This window comes from Buceros rhinoceros, unplaced genomic scaffold (assembly GCF_000710305.1).
Source record: "Buceros rhinoceros silvestris isolate BGI_N320 unplaced genomic scaffold, ASM71030v1 scaffold10029, whole genome shotgun sequence".
In the NCBI taxonomy this organism is placed as follows: domain Eukaryota; kingdom Metazoa; phylum Chordata; class Aves; order Bucerotiformes; family Bucerotidae; genus Buceros; species Buceros rhinoceros.
In genome coordinates this window covers 297-18,686 of record NW_010430931.1, presented here as the reverse complement: position 1 = coordinate 18,686, position 18,390 = coordinate 297, and the positions used below count along the sequence as shown (strand labels likewise).

General features: G+C 40.3%; 1 protein-coding gene across 1 annotated transcript; it reads right to left on the bottom strand.

Annotated features, from left to right (window-relative positions):
• Positions 1-10,832: 10,832 nt before the first annotated feature.
• Positions 10,833-14,981, bottom strand: HRSP12 (heat-responsive protein 12). The gene is made up of 5 exons (XM_010143210.1): positions 14,866-14,981; positions 14,237-14,291; positions 13,318-13,386; positions 11,335-11,390; positions 10,833-10,920 (listed from the first exon to the last, which is right to left on the bottom strand). The coding sequence occupies exons 1-5, from the start codon at positions 14,944-14,946 to the stop codon at positions 10,852-10,854; spliced, it is 330 nt and encodes a 109-aa protein (XP_010141512.1). The 5' UTR covers positions 14,947-14,981; the 3' UTR covers positions 10,833-10,851.
• Positions 14,982-18,390: the final 3,409 nt, after the last annotated feature.

Sequence of the window (18,390 nt, the reverse complement as noted above, 5' to 3'; positions counted from 1 at the left end):
TAGGGAAATGTGGTATCAGCAGTCCTCATCACTGCATATTTGCCTTGAAGTGCAAGATGCAGGAGAAGGACTTACCTGGGTGAAGCCCAGAGCCAGTCACATGCACTACCACTAACCCTGTGGCTTTGCTGTGCACGTCTCCGAACTGGCTATGTAAATCTGGCTTTATTTATCCCAGTAGCTGAGCATGGTGTTTGGCTTGTCCTCTCCTGTGTCTCTCCACAAAGAATTCTGAGTTTTCCTCTACATAAAATGGGCGTCTATCCTTTGGAATAAAGTTTAAAGTAAGCAATAAATGACTGAATGCTCATCTGTAAAACACGTGGTCTTGTCCACCTGGAAACTCCAATTTCACTAATCACCATTTCTAAGCTTCAAGGCATAGTGCTGGCAGCAGAGCAGTATGCCCTGAACATCATGGAACGACCTTGTGTCCATGGAAACACGTTCACAATTTACCATTTGCCTGAAGATCAGTTACGGGGCTTTGACCACCAAGCAGTTCATGCTGCTTGCTTTTGGGGAAAGTTTTGTTCCATACTAGAAGTAGTGTCTTAACTTGTGTGTCTTATCTTTCCATGAGGCGGATGATGAAGAAGGGACCTTCCATTTTTATGCTGTAGTGCATATGATACTTAGCATTTGTTTTGCCTTCCTTTGTTCTTCAGTAGCTGTGTGAGTAAATTAATTAGGTAGCGGCTTCCCAGGGAAAGCAGAGTTTCAGCCAGGCTGGCATGTTAGCATGGTTTCTATTGCTGGTTTATTCTAACTGCAAATAAAACTGCACATATATAAAATAAAATCCAGGAAAAATAATTTGAACAGAAATAGTACTCACGATGTGTATTGAGTAGAGCATCAAGAGGGATTTTGTGAAATCATCAAGAGAACTTTATGGACATAGACACATGTGTAGCTGGATGATGGAAAGTGTTCGGGAGCATCCTGTTTGTTCCTTGTGGATTCATTCAGGGGGTCCCTTAGTAAGGGGCATTGGAGAGCTGACAAAGCAAAATCAGGTTTACAGCCAGGAGCTGGGGCACTTGCTTTTTTTCACTGGATTCTAATTTGATCTCTGTTGTTACCATTCCCAGGTGAGACGGGAGAACAGGTGGAAACTGAGCTGCTCAGTGAGATAGTAAGTGGAGGGCCTGAAACAAAAGAAGAAGAAACAGGAGAAGCTGTGGATAGTGCAGCAGCGACAGAGATAGGTATGTTGACAGAGAGGGGAAGGACCACATGGGTTATTGTTTAGGAGACAGAAAAGACTGTGCTGTCCTTAAGGAGCACAACTTGACACCCCCCTGTTGGTGCACAGTTGCTTTCTGCATTTTAACACAAGAGAGAGAGTCATGAATACATTACATTAAGAGATGTTTTTGGAAGCAATCAACTGGAAGTCATGCTTTTTACATGGGTCATTTTTGTATAATACATGAGTCTTGCCAGTGATAAATGATCCCTCTTTGGGGAGAATGCTGGACTGTAGAGTGCAGTCTTGGAAAATAAAAACCTATGTTAAAATCATGACTCTGCTCGTTATTATATGCAGGTTTGTTTTTATGAGCTAATGCCTTAACATTGCTTTGTGATTTCCATTCTGTGTCAGACACCCATTTTAGATCCCCTCGTTCTCCTTATCAGCTGAAATCAGCAGTGTGGTGCTGAGATGAAAGCACATTGCAGAGCAAATGCAGTCACATGATGGGAAGGAAAAAATCACAGGCCAAATAAAGTGCCTTTGGAAAATTGTCACACCAGTGAAGAGAAGAAATTGAGGGGCTAAGATTGTCTCTCTAGCAGACTTGAAAATTGTGTTTGCAATTCTGTCATCACAGTCTTTCTGCAAAAGTTATTTGTTCTTCCTCCACATTCACTAAGAATCCCACACTCATTTCTTTTGGGTCCATCATGCCATGACTGAGAAGGCAGGGGTTACCGTGCGGTACTACCAGAATGTCGAAAAGGATGAACCAGCAATGCAGACACCACCTCCGTCCCCCAGTGAATGTTACAGCAATGTCTGAAACTGCTTTTCCCCTCTCTCCTCCCTCCTAACCACTGGCCTATGTAACTGTACTCACAATCTCTCTAGGTTAGTGAGTATTTCTGTAATTCAGAAGAGGACATCTTCAACAGGAAGATTGGGAGATATGTTACATCAGCAGCTTGCATGATTCTCAGATGAACCTCGTGCACCTGGGATGAAATGTCTTTGGTTCCTTCCTGGTGCCCTAGCTATTGAGCTGAGAGCAACAAGCCAGCACGTTCCACCTGTGCTACAGGATTAAGGAAAAAAGTTTGCAGCTTGAGCACTGCAGCTTGGAAGACCAGTTGGGTGATGGTCAAGCAGTTTAGTCAAGGCACACTTGCCTTTGTGACCTTGTGATTACTTAAGTAGAATTAGATAAGCAGTGATTACACTCACCTACCAGTGATTCTTACCAGTTTAACAGCTGATCACCTATATATTACTTTTAAAGCTAGCCTGTGAAGACAAGCTATTGTTGGCTGTTGGCAGCTGGGCTTTTGTGGTGTCTTTAAATTTATGCCATGTAGCTTTGTCTATGAAATCTGAAAAAGTTTATTTACTTAGCTTGTTTTTAATGTGTTGTCCTGTCCTGACTTCAAACTGCAACATGCCCCTATGCTTCTGCAAAGAATTACCCGTCTGCGCTGCAAGTTCAGCAAAGCACTTAACTTGCCTCATCCTGCTCCTGAAGAGCAAGAGATTTCATCATGTAATGATCACAGCTTTATTGAAACATTTACTTTCTGCATTTACCTACCTTGACAATATTTTCCCTAATAGTTTTGTAAGGAAGCAGAAAGAGCAGCCCTGCTTCTATGCCTGTAATACGTTTCAGATGAAAGAAGCGTACTGATGTAGACAGCTCAGAGAACTGCTGTGGGCGAGAAAAGCAAACAACGTCAAGAATGAGACAGTGGCCATTTAAATCTGGAATGTTGTTGTGCAAGGGAGCAATTCTTCCATCTTGAAAGGATATTGAAGAACTAAAAATCCTAGGCAGGGAAGCAAGATCACTAAAGGGAATGGAAAAATTCTTACTTTGAAAGAGATCAAAACCATTCAGAGCCTTGCCTCTGAGCGGGTATGACTAAGAGGATATGAGCTGATCCTAGTGCAAAATAAATACTGCTCCAGAGGTAGCTGAGCTGTCCATCTCTGAACAAGGAAATGCTCAGTAACACGATAAGCACGTTGAATTCAAAACCACTAAAGGATAATTTTTTTTTTTTCCACACTCTCTTAGCAATGTTCATGCAAATTAACTGCAGGACTGTCACAGGGAGTTGCTGCAGTCGGACATCCCTGTCCCATCACGTGCACCCCCCTGCAGAATTCCCCCTTCCTGTGTTCCCTACCCAGCTTTGTGATAACTGCCACCACTCACTACCAAGAGATCTCATGTTCCCAACCTATCCTTGCAGGGTCTTCTGGCTGGGAAAGAAGTACTCTGAGCTGGAATGGTTTGACACAATGATTTCTGCCAACCATGCCCTTGGACACCATCTTTTAGCTATCAAGCGAGCCAACAAGACTCATAGCTTCTCGGCTGCTGATGGCTAACACATTCAGTTGCAGGGTCTGGCTGGACCTCCTCAACTATTCTTTACGATGAAATAGTTGAGGCAGGAAGGTATTTCTGGAGATAGTCTAATCTACCGCCCTGCTCAAAGCAGGGTCAGCTGGAGCAGGTTGTCCTGTTGGGTTTTGAATGTCCTCAAGGATGGAGATTCCACAAAATCTGTGAGCAGCCTGTTGCAATCGGTCAATTGCCCTTACAGGTGAAAAAAAGAACTTCTTACATTTAAATGTAACACCCTATACTTGAATTTAAGCCCTTTGTCTCTTCTCCTCATTTAAGATCTAATGTCCATTTCTACTTCTGAAATTATCTAGTCATTTCAAAAGTTGTTAAGAGAATGCCACAGGGTGGAGAGGAGCATAAGACTGTTGCAGCATAACTGGATTTCACAGAGGTGATGTTATCGTCTGTAAGAGGAAGACTCTGTATGAGTGAAATGGGGGAAGAGGAAGTGGAGCCAGTGGCTGCTTCAGGTCAAACAGAACATCCTTCCAGATCTGGGGGAAGAGCAGATACCCCCTTCAAGCCTGTGATGCTTCTGAGGAACTTTCACTTTGAATTCCTGTAAGATTTAGTGGATATCAAGTTGTCATCTCAATTAATGGTTAAATTAATTTTTCCATGTGTTTCAGAGACAGCTAATAACAAGGAATAGAAGTTATATCTCTATGAACATCCTCTTCCTGGGCCTGCTCTTCTGTCCACATGAACATTGTTTAATTTTAGTAGGTTGGGAAAATAGAAGAGCTTTTATGGATTGAGCCACAAACACGAATAAAAGGCATCAGAAAAAGTATTTTTGAAGTCAAGCTGCCAAGGCTTCAAGTGCTTGAAATACCTGAACATTCGCCTCCATGCTAGAGTGCCTTCTACACACAGCTAGCACAGCGGCACGATTTTCCGGCGGCAATATAATAATTCAGTTTTCAATCAGGATTTTTTTCCAGGTTCAGGTAACTAACTTCAAACCTTTGAAACCTTCAACCAACATTATATAGAATAAAGAATACAGTGTAGCTTTTTAAAGAATGGTATTATGCAAGGTATTTCTCTGAGTGCTTGGACTACGAGTGTACGGAGCTGCTGAAGTGTATAGCATGTAGAGAACTGGAAGATGAAAGTGCCTGTTCTCCGGGCCGTAACTAATTGTAGAGATAAGTTTTCCAGAAAATGGAAAATATACAGGGTGCAGCGTCCAGGACCCTGGCGGGTGTCTACTGCTCACTCTCCAATGTGTGATGACGTCTGCAGAAACAGGGAGAAGAGGGGTTTTTTGAATGTGAGTAGGATAGTTTAGTCTTATAAATTCTAGCACACTTAAAATATAAAGGTAACTTCACAGCCGTTAACATTCGTGGTGATTAATAACCTGTCTTTAGCTGTGTCGCTCCTCACGCACTTTTGTGGCTTCTAAAACAGATTTCTAACCAGAGACGTACATAAGCCTGTTCCCAAAGGAGAGGTCACCTATTCTATTACCCCGTAGTGCAGTCCTCTAGGGACAGTCTTGGTTATTTTCTACAATGCTAACTATTAATTTTGGAGCTGAAGCTGAATGGCAAAGCTTTCAAACAAATTTCCTGTCAAAAATAGGCCCTGAGTATGACTGGTGTTAAGGATCAGATAGAGAGTAAAAATTTGTTCTGATGGAGAATGTTGCAAAGGGACTATCTATTATGTATTATTGGGGACTGAGTTTACAGGATTCTCTGGCGTAAGGACATAGAATACGTAGAAAATATCAGTTATCTAAAAAGGACAAGCACATGTTGCTATTTTTATTAGCTTTATTGTACAAAAGGACTTCATAAAAAATTTTAGTGTCACTAGAAAATTATACAAATCCCCTCTAAGAGTTAAATTTTATGCTGCATGTTCACATCTGACTCTAGCTGACTTTGGTTTGCATTAAATTATCTAACTGATATCCTTGGCCTATCAGGCTTTTGGGTAAGCTGATATTCCTTGCCTATATCACTAAATCTGTTTTCTGCTCATCAGCACTCTTAGAAACTTGCCAGCTTCGTTTAATGTCACCTTCCTGTAAGCAACACCATACATTTCTCGAAGCAAAATGCATACTTTTTTTTTTTTTGTGGTAGGTGGATGTTGCAGATTTTTACTCGCTTTCTGTAATGGAGAAGTTAAAATGTTCTATTAAAAATCTATTGACATTAAAGTAGGAATTCAAATTCAAACAAAGGCTGTCAAACTTTTTGTCCATATACCTAAATCATTGCGTGACAAAAAGCCATCAGAGACAGACCAGACACCGGGGACAGCTGAGGAGTGGGGGAACGGGTACTGATTACTCCTCGGGGTGATACAGGACTGGGCTGGATGTGCAGCCAGGGCCCAGGATGCCCCAGGAACTTCCACCATCAGCTCCTCTAGTGACTGGTTTCCTCCTGCGAGCTGGAAACTCAGTTCAGCCACCAGCACAGTCCTGCTCCCAAACACAAGAGATTAAATCAGCGCAGGGGCTGTGCTGACTACTTCCAAGTTGTGTGCTAGATCATGCATTGCAATTTGACCAGCTACACTGAACAATTTAAAACCATAAACCAAGAGGAGTTCTGTAACAGATCAGTTCTACCAGCAACAGAGGAGACTGCACTTGGAAATGAAATATGAAGAGAAAAGGCAGTCAAGATAACTTGCTCACTGCAGCCACTCTACCATTGTTGTTGTAGAGAAGACAGATGACAACATACCTTCTTACCTCAGTGTTCAACTTTTTCAAGCCATTAAGCAATGCTATTTGGAAACAGGAGGAATAAAAGCCACTTAATGACTCAACAGTATCAGCCCTTTGCAGTCATCTTCAGTCCTTACGTATTCTGTGATTACCACAAATGGAAGCTATTTAGCCTTTTCCTTTCTAAAAGATGAATTATGCTTGACATGGTACTGAACATGAAATGTTAAATCACTCTATTGCCAGATCAGAATTTGGCTGCTAGATGGATGCTACACAGCCCCACCTTGAGAAATACAGTGGAGCCTAGCATTCCTGGTCTGAAGCTACCAAAGCACGCACTAGGCACAAAGGGCCAAAATATCTGTGATAGTTTGTCTCTGCAACCTGCGGACATCACAGAGACTGCCAAGGGCAGAAATTGCTCTGTAGCTCACAGAGCTTTCTCATGTAAAAGGCTGAGAAAAGGATATGCTCCAATATCTGTATTTACGTCCAGAGGCAGGGCAACATCCTCTAGCTTGCTTCAGAACTCTTTATCAAAAGCTAGACAATCTTCATCCCCTAACTTCATCCGAGGTATAGGTAATCATTCCATGCTGCAGGGTGTGCTGGCCAGAACAAAATTAAATTTCCAAGCTAACAAGAAAGTTCTGGCAGGAATTTTGTTTCAATTACCAATAAACACAGCTCTAGAAGAGGTTAAGTCTGCACCATGTCAGCTCTGTGGAGGCACATAGGCAGGCTGTGTTAGGCTCCCAGGACACTTAGCAAGCTGGCTGGCTAGGGTTGGCTTTTCACTCAAAGCAGAACTGCTTCCAGGTAAAAACTGCAGCAAAAGCACGATGGTTGGAGTAGAAGATAAGGGCTGATTAAGCTTGGTTATGTGTTTTAACAGAGAACAAAGGTTTATTAAAATTAGGTACTGAACTCTACTTTGCATTCTTTAATCTGTAGAGAATATAATCAACTGCAACAGAAAAAACTACTAAAAGAAACACCTAGTAGAACGTGTATATTTTAGTATTGCATTATTTTCACAGAAAGAGTTACATGTAATTGAAACAAACTTTAAATGGTGAAAATAGTATGCCACAAGATTAATTACAACTTCATATTTTGCATGTTAGTGGCTCAGTCTATCAAACAAACAGCTCCCCCCCTCCAAGCTTAACTTACCTCCAGATAAAACAGGTTTTATTAAATGCCCGTGTGCTTTGCTGAACTAAGACCGAAGCGACATCCACAATGTTTGCTTTTCATACTGGAAAATTGTGCGGCTTAGCCTTTTTTTTTAAAAAAGAAAATCAAATAATATAATTCTGCTTAAAAAATAAAACTTGTAAAGATATCTGTGGAAGGCTGATTGTTTATGTTGAGAACTGCTATGTTAGAGCTGTAAAGAAGAGTTTATCTCAGTTATTCTAGAACTCCTGCACCTGAAGTATACAGCGTTAGACCTGAGCCATTCAAGAAACCATGCAATTGGTCTCCAGCTAAAAGCTGAAGAATCGTAGAGCTAAAAGGAGATTTTAGTTCCTGACTTTTAGCAAAATGGCACCTACTTACTGATAAAAACATTGTTAACGGAAGTGTTCTGTCTTGTTAGCTGCATCCAGCACGCATTTTTTTTCAGGATGCTTCACTCACATTTCAGTCTCAGACTGTACGTTACTGCAGAAAACAATGGTGTATTCACACCCCTTTGTACCAGTGAAGTCACCAAAATGAGGTCTGTAAAGGACTGAAATCAGCAAATGGACAAGCCAGCACACAAAACAGAACAACCACTACAAAAAACCCCACAGAAGCCCTGCCACGTAGTGTTAGTCTCAAGGCTGGCAAAGAGGCAGCGTAGCACAAGTAAGGCAGAGGAGAACAATGGGAGAGGTAAGAAGGGATTACCATGGCCATTACACAAGGCTGAACTTAGCTCGTGTTCAACACTTGAAATACGCTGAAGGTGAAATTTAACTAAACCTGCTACAAAGAAGTGAAATATATTCCAACAAAGTAACTGTACATGAGCAAAGCTGTAACAGAGAAACACCGATATAAATTAGGAATCTGTTTCAGTGTAACTCCTTTCAGTCACATTATTCTTCTTAACTAACCAAGTGAGACAACATTTGCTGTGTTTCCTAGGAAGTCATGTTCATATTCAAACTAGCTCCTGCCTAACAAGTCTGGTCATGTTTATTCTTAGGTGGGATTGCTTCCTCAGTCAGAGCTGTAGAGTGTAAAAGACCTTAACAGTGTAGACAAGGAGAGAGGTTGAGAGCAGAAGCCGAGAATGTGTAGAAGCTTATATGGAGAAAAGTCAGGTACTTATCAAAGGTTGTCGCTTTAAGTTCACTATTTGAAATACCAAGAGCATTATCTTGCTTCTAATAAAAATAAGTATCTCCCCCATTTTGTCACGGGAAAGCAAGATACTGCTGTAAAAAATCCATACATCTGTATAATTGCTGTGACAACCTGATTATTAATTGTTTTTTCTATAAAGATGCAATTTACACAAGCTCAGTAAAAAGCAGCAGAAATGGCCACATCCAGAAGGGGTAAGTAGGGCTGACCTCTGAACTTTCCAACTGCCCTTCTGGTATATTTTGAAGTGATACCAGGGATGCATGACAAATACAAAATATAGTTACTGCAACAGTGCAACTGAAGTAATGAGAGCTGGGAATCATAGCTGACAAGCAGGAAAGGAAGAAGCCACAAGTGGGACACTTGCAGTTTATCCAAGGATGGAAGATGATTCACACCATGTGGCTGTGGTGTTGCATGCAGGGGGATTTTCAGACAAGGCAGTATCTGTGCCACGCCAAGGTACACAGCAACACAGTGCTGCCAGCCTGGATTGTTCTTGCATGTTTACCATATGAAAATGATTGAACAACTGAAAGTACATGAGATAGTTACTAGTAGGCATCATACACAAAGACAAACCATGCACACACAAGAGAACTGCATTTTGGATTTGTGGTGTTGGACAGCTGAAGCCACAGTATTGTAACTTGACCTGTGGCAAACCAGCATTCCTCCCTTTCCTTTCTATACTGCTGCTTTAGTAGATTACCAAAATTGAGTGAGTTAGGTCACACAAGGTGGGACTAGGAACAGCTTCTGAAACCCTCAGTCAAGGCACTCTGGCATCCAAACAGCAGCCTACAGGACTCCCTCCCACAGTACATTTGATAAACCAGGTACACGTTTCCGCCACTTGAGTCCCAAGCTGCTGTACGTAGCTATTTTTACTTTCCTCACAAAGAAAGTGAAGACACTGTGACAGTAGCATGTCATATGTAACTGACAGCCATCTTCATGGAAGACAGTAAAACAAAGACGTTGAAGGGGACAGACTACAACAGAAAAGATTTCTGCTCATTTCCCCTCCCCCCAAATAAACCAATACTGTGCTTAGTCACATGGCTGTGAGGAAGACACAGAATCAACTCTACCATGAGGTAGCTGACTTTCAGACTAGTTCCTTAAAAACACATGATCCTTCTCTACTTGATTAGAAGGTATATGCAGAGAGATGGGATAACTTAACTAGCATCACCAGTCTGATTTCTCAGTATCGTGTAATGACGCCATCGAGCAGATGATTCTGTCCTTACTGGCAGAGAGAAAAATGCCAAGAACTGTAACGACATGGTAGCTGAAAGCTTCCTGTCTTAGAGGATTATTTTAATCCTTAATGTCTCCTCTTGGTTCTAATTATTTCTCACTGAATAGGCAATATTGGAGTATCAAAGCATAACCAGGAAAATAAGTTTGTTCCCAGAACAGACAAGCACAGTTTTACAGATGCAATTATAATTTATTCTCATTAAACAGGATTTTTTAAAATTTTGTTTTAAATCAGAAGACAGTAAAAGTTTAATTGCTATGAAAAGAGTATGTAAAAGGTTACAGATGGAGATTCATTTACAGCTGATTTATAAAGTTAGCAGAAAAGCGTAATTTTCTTCTTTCTGAAATTAGTATTAGCTTTCCTACGCAATTTCTTCCACATGAAAAAAGCGAGTCCCAACGGTAATCTATTCTGTAAAGAAAGAGTTTAAGACAGTTCAGAAACTAATTCCCCAAAACACAGAAGTGAAGATGTACCCTAAACAATTCAAGTGTTCCGTTTTCCCGTTTCTGTCATTTAAAATTTTTACTAAAAGCCTATTAGAAATCATTACAGTTTTCTGTGTCCAGATTACCCATACATCCAACTGTCATACATTCACCCAAATGTATACTTTAATACCTGAAGATCCAGTCACCCTCACAAAGTAAAGGCCCCATCCTACAACCAGGCTCAGCTGATTTTAGCTGGAGTCCCAGAGGTTTCAGGGTTCGCCAGCAGAGAGCTCACTGTAAGCCCGTATTTTAGAGAACCCAAGGTCACAGTGCGGAAGAAAGCACCTTTCCTCAGTAGTTAACCGATTTCAACTGTGTGTAACTGCTGATAGCCAGCTGTAGGAATGGGATGTAAGGGAAAAATATTACATCTAAAACTGCTGTCGTAGGAGATTCGGTCTCTATTTATAGTGAGGCTGAAGCATTTTGGAGGGGTCCCTGAATGGCAATAGCTTCAATCTCAACTCGGGCACCCTGTGGGAAAACAATGAAATGTATTAGGAATTTAATAAACCTATTTTATGAAGCGATTCGATGTATAATACAACCTTTTAAGTGACATTTGAAGGAGATTATACTTCTGACATTTACTAATTTAGCAATATTAAATCATATTGAAAATTCACTTTACTCTTACTTAAGTACCATGACCCCTTATTTCTAGTGTTGTAGACATCTTCCACCATAAGGAAACATGTATCTCATATTCAGATTTCTTATGTGTGGGAGCAAGACCGGTATACTTAGAAAAAACCTAAATATCTATGAGTCTTCATTAAAATAACAGAAACTGAAGCTATTCCAGAACAAGAAAAGCTGCCAGAATGCTTCAGAAGTAAGGAATTTCAGAAAATTCATTCTTTTTCTAGGTAGAAAAGTGACACTTACTTTGGGCAAAGCAGCAACCTGATAGGCTGCTCTGGCTGGGAAGTTTGTCTTGAAAACTGCAATTTAAACAGAAACATCCACCAATCACTTAACTTGGCTTGATAAAACACAGTTCAAAGCACTCTGTATAAAATGCAGTCATTGGAACAGTTTCAGGTTCAAGGCTACAAGACAAATAGCCTTCTGTGCCAGCTATTGTTTCCCGCTTGTTAATTTTTTTTGGTCACTGACTGCTCTAACATCTCAGCAAGCTACTATTCAGCACCAAAAAGCCAACTACAGTTGTGATCTAGTGGCCAGTGATAACCTGCACTCTGCTGACACTGCACAAATTTAGCAGCGACTGGGCTGAAAAAGAACAATTAAATCAGAACGGTGATCATCCAACTGCAAACACCAGGGAGTGGGAGAGGCCTCTTTCACAGGAAGAGCAAGAGGGAGAAACAGGCCCCTGCCAAAAGTCATGAGCAAAGATCTTAGATTTGCATAAAGTCAGCAGGAGGCCATATGAAAGGAAGGCAAAACAGGCCCTTGACCTATTCCTCCATCCCCCATTAGGCCTAGTGCTCAAGAATATTAACAGAACGGGGCAAGGGGCGAGGAAGGGAATGGTATTGGTAAATATATGAGCTGAATTTATAGAATCAGAGAGCAGTTCAGGTTGAAATGGACCTTTAAAGATCATCCAGTCCAACCCACCTCCCTGCCACAGGCAAGAAAACCTTTCACTAGATCAGGTTGCTCAAAGCCCCGTCCAAGCTGACTTGGAACAATTCAAAGGAATTTGCATAGTTAAAACTTTATTTGTGAGAATTAACACAAAGCTCAGAAATGGTAATTTCAGGGTCCTGCACTGACAAGGCAGGATAATAATGTCTCAGGGGAGACCTTACCGCTCTCTACAACTACCTGAAATGAGATTGCAGCAAGGTAGGGGCTGGTCTCTTCTCCCAAGTACCAAGTGATGAGAGGAAATGGCCTCAGGTTGCACCAGGGCAGGTTTATGTTGGATATTAGGAAAAATCTCTTCACCAAAAGGGTTGTCAAGCACTGGCACAGGCTGCTCAGGAAAGTGGTAGAGTCCCCATCCCTGGAGGTATTTAAAAGATGCATAGAAGCAGTGCTGAGGGACATGGTTTAGTGGTGGACTTGGCTATGCTGGGTTGATGCCTGGACTTGATGATCTTAAAGGACTTTTCCAACCTAAACAGTTCTATGATTCCATGATGAAAGAACAGCAACAACTGCCTTCTTGAACTACAGGTAGGAGGAAACAAGCAACTAAGTATCCAGCTGGTCTGTTTTTACTCTGCTTAAATACACACACAACTCCATTTTGACATGCAGAAGACTGTGTTGATAGCTCATCAATAAAAGACAACTCAAGACCAGATGTACCATCTAATTAAAAGTCAAAGCTATATAAATAGCACATACTCTCTCAAATTCTTTTACGCAGTGTGGCTCAATGGAATAACCTATTTCAGTCTACACTCAGTTTTGTTAACCAAACATTCTTTTTAAGTGGAACAGTGTGGCTCATCCTCATACAAAAAAAAAAAAAATGTACCCTGTCCCATAACAATGACCCACAAAACATTTGAAGATACAAATTCACTTTAAAGAAATGGAGATACAAAATCTGAAATTAACCATTTGAAGGCTGCCACAGTAGAATTATATTAGGGACACCAGGGCCTCTATCAAAGGAAAGAGGCATAGAGGATCAACTTGTAGGGATAGCAGGAATTGATCTTCACATGACAGTGCGTTAGTGGGATGACAGCACACAAATCCACAACAAATTAGACTGCGTTTGATCTGGTGCTTGCAAATTAATTTATTTAAATGTTATATTTCTACTAGAATCTCAAAGAAACTGGAACCACGTAATCTGAGTCATTAAAAACACTTTTCACTTACTGGCAATATAATTTTTAGCAGCATGGCTGGTGGAACAACAGAAACAAAAGATCTACTTACATTGTTTGTAAATATCATTAATATCATTGTAGTCCTTCATGTCTGCCATCAAAACTGTAGTCTTCACAACTAGAAATTACATAACCGCAGTTATTTTAGACCTCTGCCTTATATATGGAAGTTGAAAATCTTTAGTGCATTTCTTGCTTTTATTTCACAATTTTTTCTCAAGTATTCTAAACATTTTGAAAAGTTTTGCAAACAAATATTTACCATTGGAGATACCACCAAGAGAACCACCTAAAAAAATCTCAATACTAAGTATGTAATAAAACTTTAAGGAATTAGACATTCCTGACCAGCTCTGAAAATATCAGGTTTAAATTTCATTCTAAGCCAAATTCTTCCAAGAGGCACAGAACTGATAAGCAGGTCAATTAAGAAAAAGCTGTTATAAGCCAACTTCTACTGCCAATGCAGTCCATAAAAGGCGTTAAGATACAGGTTATGCTAGAATTTTTTTACTCTTGACTGCCCAATACAGAATTAACCTTTTTCTGACTCCCCTCCCCAAAAGAGTATTGAAAATGCCTAGAATATTAGCACCATAGATACAAACCTGCTTTGACCTGGAGCAAAGCCTAGGATAATTAAAACGCCTGTAGTCAGCTGGAACTCTGTCTATACCTAACTTTCTCCAGTTAGAGTTAAAATACTAGTACCATGGGCAGAAACCTTTTGTGAAAAGTGGTGTTCCATCGATACCCATTGCAAAGGCTTGCAAGTTGATTTATTACTTCTATTTTTTAACCCAGATTTATGACTCCTTTTGTTTCTTCCAGCTATTTATAACAACTGAATGTTTAGAAAACAATGAGTTTTGGTCGGTTTTGGGTTGTTTTTTTTAAGGTCACTTCATTTTTTTTTTCAATCCAGATAAAAACAATCACTTGTTTGCAACCATCACAGCAGCACTTACCATTGCCGTAGTCACAGCCTGCAGCTTTCAGGATTTCTCCCATGTTTTTTAGAGCCTAATGAAAAGCAAGATAAAAATTTAACTATCAGCTGTGTTGTATTTAGGCAAGTATGCAAACATGAGTTGTAACTACATCCAAGTTATAAGTTAACCAAGCAAATCTTCAACAGTCCTCAGTGGGAAAGCAAAATCAAAAATTAATCAAAGGGAGTGGTTCTAATAAACCAAAGGGAGTGGTTCTAATAAACCACAAATATTAAACCATCCATTCATTAGATGTAAATGCTTGATGCAGCTCCATCTCAACTTGTTAACCTCACACCACCAGTTTGCTGCTAGGGGGACAAATCTTTCCCCAGCTCAAGCCAGGGTTTTTACTGGAGTCTGAACCTTCGTTACAAACATTGATTCTTTCCTACTTTCTCATATGAAATAGAGATTTCTCCTCTTACCACTGAGTTGTTTGGGTGCAAGATGACAGGGTTAGGATGGAATGACTTCCTTCTGCTTTTCCCTCATCTTGGAGGATGTGAAATGTGCTCTCTACATCTCTTCAATTTCTTCTAAGTCCATGATTAACTAAGCACATGCCAACTCCATTACAAGTTCGTTGTGAGAAGACATCTTACCTGCTTAGCTTCTTCCTTTGCTCCTCCAGAGACAAGCTGCCCAGTGGAAGGTTCTGTTCCTATCTGTCCTGCAATGTACATTGTCCGGTCTACCAGCACTGCTTGGCTGAAAACACAAGTGACATTTTAGTTAAATGTTGTGATGGGGAAACATTAAACCTATCTGAAAGCACATTTCACATTTTCTTCAGTAGTTTATATTATCTCTCAAAGAAAGAGGACTGAGGTTACGCACGTACAAGTCTGTACACACAGTCATACATTAGATCTGCTTATGCTTTTGGGAGAGCTGGGATTAGACCAGCTATGGAAGCACATAATTCTGTTCTTGAGGAAATAAACCATGTTTCTCACAAAGGCACGAGGTATGAGCACAGCAACACGACACTACATTGAGCTACACAGCTCCCACACTGCGGATAGCACAGAGGGGAGGCAGAGTAAATAAATGGGGGATTTTTTTGCATCTGCTCAAACAAATATTCCATCCTAGTTTGAGAAAGAGGCAATACCTTTCATCTTCATGTCAGCTGCAGAGCAATTAGGGAAAAAAAAACCAAAAAACCACCCAACCAAAAGAGGGCTGATTAGAAAATTTAACATTTTTCTTCCCAAACAGGCATCATGACAATGAGTTAGAGCTGTGAGATGAATCCTTGCACACTAGTTCTCTGGAAGTATTCCTCCAGGGTCATGAATTTGGCCAGTCAGCACACCACATTGATCACTCCATTCCCAGAACAATCACTCTCCTCTCACCAAACCACCTGAGTGACCTGTTGGCTGGGTTCATTCAGAAGAATGCAGAGTTCAAGCTATTTGCTAAACATTTTTATATAAATATTAGGTGTCATTTTGCTGAAGCCAATTACCACACAGAGATTAAAAGACTAACCCAAAGATTTAACTACCTACCAAACATTACACAAGGACATGATTTACTTCTCTTCAGCTGGTAATTAAAAATATTTTGCAAAGAGATTAGAGAAACATTCTCTTGAAAGTTTGTGGTATGTCAACACCATTCCATAAGAAAATGCATTGTTTTGACAGTTCAACAAGCCTCTCAAGTTAAACTAGAGTTAGTCACTTCTTGGAACTATCTAAATTAAGAGGTTAGCTTCCCTTTAATGTCAATGGAAAAAGAAAGGGACTCTTTCAGAGAACATTTTTATTACATCTCTTATTTTGATTGAAATTTACTCAGTTGGATTGTCTCAATGTATTGACTTCGCATTGGACCAACCTAATTTAGGAACTCAGTAAAGTGCTTACAATTAGACAGTCTGAAGCGTGTCATCACTCCCATCTCTTCTTTTATCCCTCTCCTACCTTCTCCTGTAATTTCAAAAGGGGTTAAAAGTTGCCAAGAACTTATCTTATATGGTAAAATATCTTCTGTGGTGATTATTTCCTCTATCACCAACTAATAAAACTGGAGTAAATCACAAAACTAAACCATTTAAAGAAGGGAAACAAGTGAATGAAGTAGTTCTCCAGCCGATGCATTCTTGTTGGTAGAAAATGTGTGTAGGAACCAAACACACATGCTTCTTTAATTTTTTTTTTCTTTCCTGCCATGTCCTGCTTTGTTTGACGCACAGGCCTTCAGACAACAAAATGTTTCTGTTTGAAGCAGAGAACCACTGAACAAGAAGGTACCAGCTCTCACAACAAACATTTATGCCAACAAAGGCCTTGAGACAGTCCTAAATCACAAATATTTGGGAAAAAAACCAAGGTGAAGCCTTCTGATACTGCCAGATCAACATCTGCACAGTCTTATTGGGTCCTCTTTTCTGCTCATCAACTTTCTTCTCTTGGTATGCTTACTGGTCAAATCCTCCGTTCACTGAGACTATTAACCATTTACCAACTAAATGATACACTGCTACTGCAGTCAAATGTTTGAGCGAAGCTCAGAGAAACTTCAACTACACAAACCCGAGTGACACTTTAACTGCAGATGTATCCTCTAACTAGGGTCAGCCTTAGCTACTCATTAATCTCCGATTCAGCAGACATCCGAGCGTGTGCCTGGTCGTTCAGGTTTCAGTATACCTAAGTTCATAACTGGACTGACATGACAGCAGAAAAACATCATCCAGCAGGGAGATGGTGTTACAGAAGCTTGCTCTTTAAAGAGAAGGACTGCAAAGTTAATCAGGTCTTCTTTACCGAACTGATTGTTGATTAATATAAGAACAGGATCTCTGCTGTGTCTTTTTAAAGCTTTAATAATACTAATGATATATATACATATATGCACATACACGTGTCTTTTTATATGTCCGTTTACCTACTGATCTCAAGGTACTGGAAACTGGATGCAGTAAAGGAAATACTAAAACACAGTAAAAATAGGTCACCTAAAGAGGATGAACCAGAAATGCAGCCCATACATCCCAATTCTTCATTCCATATTAAGCCCTCATGCCTCTGTTAACAAGCTCCAACTCCACTGCGCAGATGTAGCAGTTACTTCTTGTGCAACTTTTGCTCTCTGGACTTTGACAAGTTTACTGAAACCTGATTAACTAACTTACTTATAAAATTACTGTTGTTAAACCTATCATACAATTAACAGGCTGCATAAATAGCAGAATTTCATCAAGAACTATGAATAATCACAAAGATGTTGGAGTTCAGTTAATCTACAATGTAAGTGGAGAGCTATAGTGAAGGCTAGGCCAGCAGTGGGTGTGTGCAAGCCAAAGAACTGTTGCCTTCCCATGTCTTAGATGTCTAACTACAAGCGAAGCCAGGCCCCTGGCTGCAATCCACCAACAGTTTATTGTTTACAGAAGTTAACCTTCATGTCATGTCTCTCTGCTTCTACACTTTGTACTTCTCCATCGTTACAATTCCTATAAAGAACGTGATTTGAAACTCAGAAAAGTCAGTTTCAAAGTAATGGTGACAAAAATGCACCTGGAGGGCACCAAGATGCTAAAAGTGGAAACGCTTAAACCAAAGGAGTTTGTATTTATATGGGGAAAACAATTACATCAAAAATTCTTAGAAAATGCCCTGGTAAGAATCCCTTAGCACCTTAGCTATAAGAGACTACTATAGTTACTGAACATTTTTTCACATCCAAATAGCAAAGAGAAACCTTTCTCCAATTAAAATGGCCAGTTTGTTTGGGTTTAATTACTTTAGGAACTGTTACCAAAACTTGTGAAAACATTGAACATCTTGCACGTTTTCACAGCAGTTAGTTTCTAGACTGAAAACCATTTATAACGTGCTGGCAGGCACATTCAACAGAAGAAAAGACCTGCAGTTCCCAGGCAGTGAACTCTCCGGCTGCCAGAGCACGGCCGGGATGGGGCTCAGCCTTCACTTCCCACGGTCACCGCTCACCTCCCGCGCAACGCCGTTTCCTAGGAAAGCACTTTTCGCTTGAGAAAAGTGGCTTATTTTTTTTTTTTCGTTTACTGCTTATCTCTAATTTCAGAATTATTTTCCCAAACTGACTTTTTGAGAGACGCTTTAAAACCTCACCTAAAGCTCTCGGGACCG

Excerpts from the sequence above, each read along its gene's own strand:
- HRSP12 (XM_010143210.1), bottom strand. The coding sequence starts at position 14,946 with ATGTACATTGCAGGACAGATAGGAACAGAACCTTCCACTGGGCAGCTT. Across the intron at positions 13,387-14,236 it reads AGGCTGTGACTACGGCAATG|TTGTGAAGACTACAGTTTTG; the intron begins GTAAGTGCTGCT and ends TGTAATTTCTAG. Across the intron at positions 10,921-11,334 it reads AGGTTGCTGCTTTGCCCAAA|GGTGCCCGAGTTGAGATTGA; the intron begins GTAAGTGTCACT and ends GTTTTCCCACAG.